The sequence below is a fragment of the Doryrhamphus excisus genome, chromosome 22, assembly GCF_030265055.1.
Source record: "Doryrhamphus excisus isolate RoL2022-K1 chromosome 22, RoL_Dexc_1.0, whole genome shotgun sequence".
Taxonomy (NCBI): Eukaryota; Metazoa; Chordata; class Actinopteri; order Syngnathiformes; family Syngnathidae; genus Doryrhamphus; species Doryrhamphus excisus.
Window position 1 is genome coordinate 12719963 of NC_080487.1, and position 9737 is coordinate 12729699.

The 9737-nt window shown below is 45.7% G+C and overlaps 2 protein-coding genes across 5 annotated transcripts in view; one reads left to right on the forward strand and one right to left on the reverse strand.

Annotated features, from left to right (window-relative positions):
* kat6b (K(lysine) acetyltransferase 6B) overlaps positions 1 to 7653 on the forward strand; it is a 36453-nt gene extending 28800 nt beyond the window's left edge. For 3 of the 4 annotated variants that reach the window (XM_058061491.1, XM_058061490.1, XM_058061489.1), the window contains exon 17: positions 44 to 7653. In XM_058061491.1, the coding sequence (XP_057917474.1) occupies positions 44 to 2772 (2729 nt within the window). In that variant the 3' untranslated portion in view covers positions 2773 to 7653. The remainder of the gene's footprint in view (positions 1 to 43) is intronic. The other variant, XM_058061492.1, reaches the window with a different exon arrangement.
* LOC131109456 (dual specificity phosphatase 29-like) lies at positions 3370 to 5721 on the reverse strand. The gene is made up of 3 exons (XM_058061493.1): positions 5484 to 5721; positions 5195 to 5418; positions 3370 to 3954 (listed from the first exon to the last, which is right to left on the reverse strand). The coding sequence occupies exons 1-3, from the start codon at positions 5630 to 5632 to the stop codon at positions 3731 to 3733; spliced, it is 597 nt and encodes a 198-aa protein (XP_057917476.1). The 5' UTR covers positions 5633 to 5721; the 3' UTR covers positions 3370 to 3730.
* Positions 7654 to 9737: the final 2084 nt, after the last annotated feature.

Below are 9737 nucleotides of genomic sequence, written 5' to 3' on the forward strand. Positions count from 1 at the left end.
AAAAAACTTACCTTAAATAAAACCTGCATGATTTTGTTTATAGGTGCTGATGTCTCCAAGACACCCAGCAGACCTCGTCCTGTGAAGCGAAAGAAAGGTTGGCCCAAAGGCGTCAAGCGAGGCCCTCCTAAGTGGCGGTTAAAGAATGAGCGCAGAATGGGTTTCAAGCTGAACCTTTACACGCCGCCCGAAACACCCATGGAGGCGGAGCACCACCACATTCAAGCCGAGGAAGCGCACGACGGCAGCAGGGCGGCCAGACGCTCCTCCCGCCCGCATTTCACGTCACGCAGCCTCTACTCGGAACCCCCGAGCCCGTCTGATCATCAGAAGTTCAGCTCCCCCGCCGGCTCGCAGGTGGCCTCTTCGGCGTGCTCCCCCGCCGCCTCGCCGGTGGCTGCATCATCACCCAGACACGACGATGGAGGCGAGTCGCCAGAGCCTCAAGAAGATGACCGTCAAAGCGAGCACGAGATGGACTCCCCAACCAAAGATCACAGCACAGAAGTCGCCGCGTCGCCGGATAATCACAATGACGAGATGCAGACGACGCAAGATCAGGATGATGATGACGGGAAGGCGGAGGAGCCCGAGCGCTGCCAAATCGAGGCTGAGGAACGTGCAAAAGAAATTCCCGAATGCACCCAACGTTTTTTAGACCCAGAAGAAGGCGGTGACGGTGCATCGGGACAGCAGCTTTCTAACGTTCGGCCCGCTGAAGAAGAATCGGTTCCTCCTGCAGATAGCATTCAAGATGAAGGCGCCGAAATGAAAGCGGCATCGCCTCCTCCTGCAACGGAAGCGCTCTCCTCAGTAGCAGCTGTGGACTCCGATAACCCTGTTGAGTCCGAGTCAGAAGAAGAACGTGCACCCAGTCCGGGCCGGGTGCCTCCTCCACCTCCTCAGAGGCCGCCGATCAGTCCCGTGCTCAGAGACGACCCTTCGATCTGTGCAGAGATCGACTCCGAGACCGCCCAGGCAGTTCAGTCTCTGACGCAGGAGAGCGAGCGCGACACCGTGTTCCAGGACTGTGTGGAGACCCAGGAAGCATGCAGGAACTTGCACACGTACGCCCCCGTCACCCCGATGGAGGACTGCCCCCAGTCGGACCACAGCAGCCCACTTTCGTCGGTACACTCGCATCCCAGCCAGTCGGTGCGCTCTGTCAACAGCCCGGCTGTGTCCATACTGGAGACGGGCTACACGCAAATCAGCCCCGACCACAGCGCCATCTCCGTGCCCTCCATCCACAACATGGAGACCAGCCCCATGATGGATGTGCCGTCTGTGTCGGATCACTCGCAGCAGGTGGTCGACAGCGGCTTCAGCGACCTGGGCAGCATCGAGAGCACCACCGAGAACTACGAGAATCCCAGCAGCTACGACTCGACTATGGGCGGCAGCATCTGTGGCGCCGGCCCCTCCCAGGGCGGCTGCCCCTACGGGGGGATGCCACAAAGCGGCCTGGCCCAGAGCAGCTGCGCCGTGAGCCAGCAAATGGCCGCCGTCAACCCGGGAAGCTGCGGTATGATTCAGCAGAACGCCCTGAGCTCGCCGCCGCACTGCAACGTCAAGTCCCCGCAGGGCTGCGTGGTGGTGGAGCGGCCCCCCAGCACCAGCCAGCACAGTCAGCGCGCCACGCACGGCCAACACAACTCCCACAGCAGGCACGGCCCTCACAATCAGCAAGGCCAACACAATCAGCACGGCCCTCACAATCAGCTAAGCCAGCACAGTCAACACAATCCCCACAGCCAACATGGCCACCACCACCACAATCACCACCTGCAGCACAATCAGCTGAGCCAGCACAATCACCACGCACCGCACAACCTTCACAATCAGCAGGACGCCGCGCCGCAGTGCGCCATCCCCGCCAACTTTGCCACCACGATGCAGGTGGCCGACATCCCCGAATCCGGCAACCCCAACTTCGCTCTCTATGAGAGAATCAACCACCAGGGGGAATACGGCGGCGGGCACTACCCGCAGTCGTCGGGGCTCAGTCTCGCCAAGCTGCAGCAGTTCACCAACACGTTCATGGAGCACCCTCACTCGCTCTCCTTCAACCACTCGGCGTCGCACCCCATCACGTCGTATGCCAACACCCCCTCGCTGTCGTCGCAGCACTCCAGCCTGGTGTCTCTGTCTCAGACGCCGCATCGAGTCCCCAACCCCCAGGTGCAGGCCACCATGACCCCGCCCCCCAACCTCAGCTCCCCGCCGGCGGCCATGATGCTGCCGCGCAACATGAGTATCCCGCCCGCTCAGCGCATCCAGTCCCAAATGGCGCCCAAGAGTCACGTCATATCGGCGCGCTCCAAGTCGGCCCCGCTGTCGCACCACCACCACCCCCATCACCACCCCCACCACCATCACCACCAGCAGCAGATGTACACTCGGCCGTCGCAGACCGTCGCCATGCAGGCGTCGCCCGGGACGCTTGCCGCCATGCCGCGCATGAACATGAGCGTCAACATCATGCCCGCCCCGGCCTACAACTCCATGAACATGTCGTCGCTCAACGCCATGAACGGCTACGGCATGAGCCAGCCCATGATGAACAGCGGCTACCATGGCAACCATGCCTACATGAACCAGTCGCCCCAGTACTCTATGCAGATGGGCATGATGGGAACGCAGCCATACCCCCAGCAGCCCATGCAGGCTCCGCCACATGGCAACATGGTGTACACTCCGGCTGGTCACCATGGTTACGTGAACACGGGCATGTCCAAGCAATCGCTGAAAGGGCCTTTCATCAGGCGGTAACCCTGATGCACTGATCTGGCCTTCTGTTTTTCTTTTCGCGCGCGTGTGTGCTCTCCGATTTTCATTTGATTTGTTCTTAAAGCGACGAAACCAGCAGCAGCACTTGGAAAGAATGCAAACATTTTCATCCACTTTAAAGCTAATGTTTTCAAACCAATTTAAAGAGAAAGTATTTTTGTTCCTCTCGAGACGGGAAAGCCTTACGTCGTAGTGATGACGATGACGACATTTTATTTAACGAGGCGGGTTTCCGAGGCTCCCGAGGTTGGGCGTCATCAGTGCTCTTGCAGTCGTGTAGCAGCCTCCACTCAAGCCATTTAATGTGCCTGCTGCAAGTGGAACCTGTTCAGTGTACCTGTCTAACAGTGCTGACAATTAGTTTGTACGATATTCATTGCCTTTGTATATTTAAATTATTGTACGTATTTTGTAAAGTGGCAACTCTAGCATGCTTGGGTCTCCGTTAGTGACAGTGCATTGAGTACTACTGTACAAGTGTCGTGCTTAATAGCCAAGCCATTTTAAAGATATCGGGCCTTTCGTTAGGTTTTCCCTGCAAAGGGAGAAAGATGAAACTATATTTTGTTAATTCTAATAATGTACAAAAAAAAAACCCCACAACATATGTAAACTTTAGTCCTGTTTTCTGTTGCGCTTTGAGAGGATTTATCGCTATATGTATGTATAATTCTGAAGTCTTTTTGTAACAGATCTCCTTCAGGCAGCTTTCTGTTTAATAAAGCAGACTGATTTCTGTCCAAATATTCAAGTGCTTGTTTGTACTCTAAATTTCAAAACTAAATGCTGATAGAATAATAAAAAAAATGTAGTCCAAAGTCGCTGTTTTGCATAAGGTTTTACATGCATGTAACGTCTTTCATAATTTTACCCTGAAGATTCAGAATGAGACGAGAATCACATTTGGAATCCAGGTATCCTTTAGCTCATCTCTTGTTGCTCATTTTTTTTCTATTTGCTGACTCTCTTCTTTCCGTCGTTGCAGGAGGAGCTCATCCAGCGCCCTCAGCTGCTTCAGAAAGCCCCAGTTGGGCATGATCCTCCTGCGCGTCTTTACATGCTCCATGGCGTCCACCAGCGTCATATCCTGGAAGATCATCAGGTAGGCGAGGAACAACGTGGCCGAGCGACTCCTCCCCATCACGCAGTGAACTAGCAGTTTGTCTGCAGGTACACACACAACAGAACTCTATGCCTTTTGAATGTAACGCGTGACAAAAAGCTGCAAGGTGCCTGGTAGGCTACATTGTCGACAATAATGCATTTTGAGTGTAGTTATTATGATTGTTTATTTTAGTTGCTGCAAGTTGTGAACATTTTTGCCACTCCTTATTAACTTAATTGTAAAAAATATATTTTCTGAGATGCTGTGACATGACGTTAAAAAGGTTATTCATGCTGGAAAACCCTCCAATGTGGCTGAATTACAACAATTCTGCAAAGATGGCCGGACCAAAATTTGCTGTAAGAGACACTCAATTGCCATTTTTGCCGCTAAGGGTCCCCCAACCAGTTATTAGTCTTACATGGAATCACTTTTTCCACACAGGGCCAGGTAAGTAATAAAAAGTTTCATTTAAAAACAGCATTTTGTGCTCAATCGTGTAGTTATTGATGAATAATACATATAATATATACAATATAGTGTCTTGGGTAACGTCCTCCGCCCACTTGTATTACAACAAAATGACCCCGCCCCAACCTTAAATTAATGACTAATTTTGTATCGTTATTAGCTATTTTTGGGCCCCCTGGCAGTTAGAGGACCTTAGAACTGTCCGGACCGTCCCGTCTTATAAGGCACCCCTCATGAAGAATAAATTTAAAAAGCATAAAATCCAAATCGGAGCATTACTGTATGCTTACATAATGTAAATGCTAATAACTGCTACATACTGTATTGGTTAAAAGGCTCTACTTTACAGTAAAGAACGACTTATGTACAAAAAAAAAAACTTAACAGCTAAAAATAGATTTAAGTGGGACTTCTAAATCTATTATGATTTTAAAAAATTAAAAAAAAATTGTTTATAGTTCTTCCACAAAAGGTGATGCAATTAAAAATAATTACAGAACAGAAAAAGCCAGACTAATTTTTCAAAAGTAAACCCTCTGTGATCCTCAACTTTGATACTTTTGTTTCTGTACTTAAATGTACAGCAAAAATATTACCAAACTTGTTTGAATTTACAGTAAAAATGATAAAAAGAATTGAATGAAAAAAAATTAACAAGTAAACAAAAACTCTACAGTCCTTTACTGTAAAAGTAGATTTAATTGGTGCTTTAAAAAAAATAATCCTAAAAATAACTTCATAAAAAATGTTTCATATAAAAAACACCTTCAGGCTCTTTAATAGTTTTATGACTTATCATTTGAACTTAATTAGCATAAATTTTCTTACTGCGGGGGTCGCTTAGGGCCTCTTGAATGAACTGTGCTGCAGAGAAAAAATACTGGCTTAGGTCGAAAGTCGGAGTGTCTGCCGCCAGCACACCGTGGTAGACCACGCCCATGTCGCTATAGTAACCGGCTCCCGTGTCCACGTTGTTCCACGTGCCCTCTGCTGCGTTCAAGACATGCGTAATTCCCAGGCTCTTCAGCTTCATCTTATTCTTTGCCGAGTCCCTGTCATGGTTGATGTCGTGTCAGTCCAGTTTTTATTCCTTTCAGGGGCGTGTTGGTTTACTTACTCGTCACCGATGTAGACCTGAGGCCACACCTCGCTGCAGGGGGTGTAGGCCGGGCAGCCACGGTTGAGGATTTTATCCAGTTCATAACCGCTGGGTGTCACGTATTCGTTTCTGGTCTCGGAGGTAGCCTGCTTCCTTTCACACATCATTTATTTACTTGCTGCTTCTTATATAAACGCCAAAAAAGAAAAGCCTCTGGCGGCCTGGCGGCCTTTTTTTAAGACAGGACGTGCGAAGGCTTCCTGAAGGGAAAGATTGTGTAACTGCTGCTGTGACGGCCGTCAAATGGTAGAGTTTATTTTTAGGGCTGTGATGTGGCTAGCGTCCCTGACCTTAGCCGCCGCGCTGGAAAACTTCCACTGAGCCACCCCGCCTCCAAGCATGCTGCGCTAATCTTCACTGCTGGCAGGATGCACACACACTCCTGACACTCAAAATGTATGCCCATCATCTGCAGTCTGCAGATTCTCTTTTATGTGTGTTCGAAACTACCCAAAGGTCCAGCAGCTAGCATGTAACGCTACAAATTATTACATTATTACATATTATCATGAATGTATCTGTTACTCAATGTCACAACATGGATATAAAACCTGGTTGGAGGTTTTTTGGATGGCTTTATACTTCAAGACCCATGACGGTCTTTGTTAGCTTCCTCATGCTAACTGTTCATTTCTCTTTAGAATCCACAGAAAAGGATTGTGAATGATGGGAAAAAAAAAACAAACAAAAAAAACTGCAGTTTCCTTAACTTTAACCGACATCAAAGACGTAGTATTTCTTGAATTCAATAGTATTTCGCACAAAACGTCGGCACTTAGAACTTTCTTTGACTCCATTTTGGGTTATTTTGCAGCCGTGATCCAAAGAAAAGTAGAAACTTTTGATGATAAACTCTATAAAACTATAATTGTAAAAATATAAAAACATGTTTTAGCATTCTGGAATGTGTTAATTGGATTTATATTATTTCTAAAGCTGACTCGGTTAGAGTACATGTGGAACTGATTATTGACGCTAACCAAGGTTCCGCTGTTTCTTAAACAAAAATTGCTGAATTTGCAATTTTGACACTCAAAATGTATGCCCATCATCTGCAGTGTTGAGATTTTCTTTTCTGTGTGTTCGAAACTACCGAAATGTAACGCTACCCGCTGCATTTGACTGTCCAGCAGCTAGCACGTAACGCTAAAAATGATAAAAATACTGTAAGTATTACATATTATCATGAATGTATCTGTTACTCAATGTCACAACATGGATATAAAACCTGGTTGGAGGTTTTTTGGATGGCTTTATACTTCAAATAGGTGTGTCCCGTGACGTGCTTTGTTAGCTTTCTCATGCTAACTGTTCATTTCTCTTTAGAATCCACAGAAAAGGATTGTGAATGAATGCAAAAAAAAACCCAAAAACTGCAGTTTCCTTAACTTTAACCGACATCAAAGACGTAGTATTTTTTTAATTCAATAGTGTTTCGCACTTTCTTCATCAAAATTTCGTCACTTTGACTCCATTTTGGGTTATTTTGCAGCCGTGATCCAAAGAAAAGTAGAAACTTTTTGATGAGAAACTCTATAAAACTATTATTGTAAAATTATAAAAACATGTTTTAGCATTCTGGAATGTGTTAATTGGATTTATATTATTTCTAAACCTGACTCGGTTAGAGTACATGTGGAACTGATTATTACGCTAACCAAGGTTCCGCTGTTTTCTTAAACAAAAATTGCTGAATTTGCATATTTTATGATGTATTTCCTTAAAATACACTTCATATATTTTATATATGGAGGAAGAGACGATGAAAACAGACAAGAATGGACATGGCAATGTATTGAGCCCAGCAAAATGATCAAATTTGTTGTCATTTATAGTGTGATTAAGTAATTAGTTATCAGTTAATTAATCTATTAGAGTCCTTACAAGAATCTTTTTTCTGAACAATGTTTTAATCTTGCGACATATTGTGGCACACCCCTAATTTTCAATACTAATTTCAAAAAGCCATAAACCATAAGGGTTGCACGGTGTGCGAGTGATTAGCGCGCAGGCCTCACAGCTAGGACACCCGGGTTCAATTCCACCCTCGGCCAACTCTGTGTGGAGTTTGCATGCGTGGGTTTTTTTCCGGGTACTCCGGTTTCCTCCCACATTCCAAAAACATGCTAGGTTAATTAGCGACTCCAAATTGTCCATAGGTATGAATGTGAGTGTGAATGGTTGTTTGTCTATATGTGCCCTGTGATTGGCTGACTGGCCACCAGTCCAGGGTGTACCCCGCCTGGGATAGGCTCCATAAGCGGTAGAAAATGAATGAATGACTGATATTGGATGGACTAGTGGTTAGCACGCAGGCCTCACAGCTAGGAGATCCAAGTTCAATTCCACAATAAATAACCCATAAGTTCATGCTGTAATAAACTGTAATGCAACTGTTATGCACGGATAAGTAAAAACAGTCGCTATATAAGAAGGTGAAATGAGTAAATGCTTCCTTAGCGTCGAGGCAGGCTGTAGTGGGGGGGGGCAAGATAGAAGTGAAACGTGTCAGACTTGACAGATGAGCCCTTTCATAAATGGGTAGTTGGTGAATGAACCTGAGCGGTGGCACGGTGCGGCACGTAACATGTCAGACGGACTTTTCACACGGTCACATCTTCCCCCCAGCTGCCCATCATTCATTCTGACAGCGGAATGGTTAAAGCTGTGATATCCAATTCTTTTTATTTTGACGGCGTGTGGAGAACATCTCTTATTAAGTCGCCTCTTCATCTCGCGCTTTCAAAGTCCGACCTGATTCTGTACACAAGGCGTATTTTTTTTTGCTATATGAAAAGCCGCTACTTTGACAAATGGGAATAAATAAACTCAAGTCTGGTTTATTTATAGGAACCCTGCGCTTGTTGATGGGGTGCCTTTTGGACACTTGTCTGTCACTTGCTGGTTTTTTTGCTAATCCACTTCAAGTCTGAGGAAAGAGCTCTGCTCTCAAGACGGCATCAAACTCGCGTAGCTGCTCCAGAAAAACCCACGTTTCTGTGTCGCTGTGTGCTCTGTATAGCTTTAGTGAAGGATAGTCCTTCCTTGATCATGAGGAAGGCCGGCAACAGGGTCGCCGAGGGACTGATTCCCCAAGCACAGTGCACCAGTACTCAGTACCTGGACCGCAATGACCGCATTTTCTGTGAGATCTGTTTTTGCAGTTCTTCGGGCGAGAGACTGGTGCCCAGCCAATCACAGGACACATATAGACAAACAACCATTCACACTCACATTCATACCTATGGACAATTTGGAAGTGGCTAATTAACCTAGCATGTTTTTGGAATGTGGGAGGAAACCGGAGTACCCGGGGAAAAAAAAAAAACTCCACACAGATATGGCAGAGGGTGGACTCGAACTCCGGTCTCCTAGCTGTGAGGCCTAGGCGCTAACCACTCATCCACCATGCAGCCCCATATAACATATATTATTAATTGATTTGCGAAAAAAAACATATATAGTGAGGGAGTGATGATAGGATGACTATACTACATTCACAATTTTAATGTATCTTCTTATTGGCTTATATTTGTATTTGATAGTTAATTTTTATGCTTGAAAAATAACATACAATATGCTTACATATGAATTTTTTTTTTTTTTTTTTACTAATAATAGGCTGTGTTCAACCAGGGTGGACTCGAACTCAGGTCTCCTAGCTGTGAGGCCTAGGCGCTAACCACTCCCCCACCATGCAGCCCCATATAACATATAGTAATAATTGATTTTAAAGAGGTATGACACACGAGGTCATGTTGTACTTATCATGCTTATCATACTCTCTTTTGATTTGTTCGTATGTACGTTTTTACATCATCCAGAAGTAATCCAAAAAGTATTATGAGTGTTAAAAACGTCGCTGTTGATGGTATAGAATTACAAAAAATCGTAATGGATGGTAACCAAACATGATGGTTTCATTGGACAATATTTGTGATTCCTCGGTGGATCGTACGAAGTATTGGAGACGTACTTTTTGTCACTAATTCTGTTGGGTACATAATGCGTAATTACGCTATGCAACCAAAGAACAAACTTCGGATTTTGAACATAAGTTGATTTTGAGCATTCTTGCATAAGGACCTTTTTAAAAAGAGTCTTTATGCGTTGTGTACAAATTGCGTAATTGAATCAGGATTGAGCTAGCATAGGCAAGAATTTTTTTTCTATTGATATTGAATTAAAAATGAAAAATTTTGACTCTCTTGG

Excerpts from the sequence above, each read along its gene's own strand:
- LOC131109456 (XM_058061493.1), bottom strand. The coding sequence starts at position 5,632 with ATGATGTGTGAAAGGAAGCAGGCTACCTCCGAGACCAGAAACGAATAC. Across the intron at positions 5,419-5,483 it reads CAGGTCTACATCGGTGACGA|GGACTCGGCAAAGAATAAGA; the intron begins GTAAGTAAACCA and ends CAACCATGACAG. Across the intron at positions 3,955-5,194 it reads GGCCCTAAGCGACCCCCGCA|ACAAACTGCTAGTTCACTGC; the intron begins GTAAGAAAATTT and ends GTGTACCTGCAG.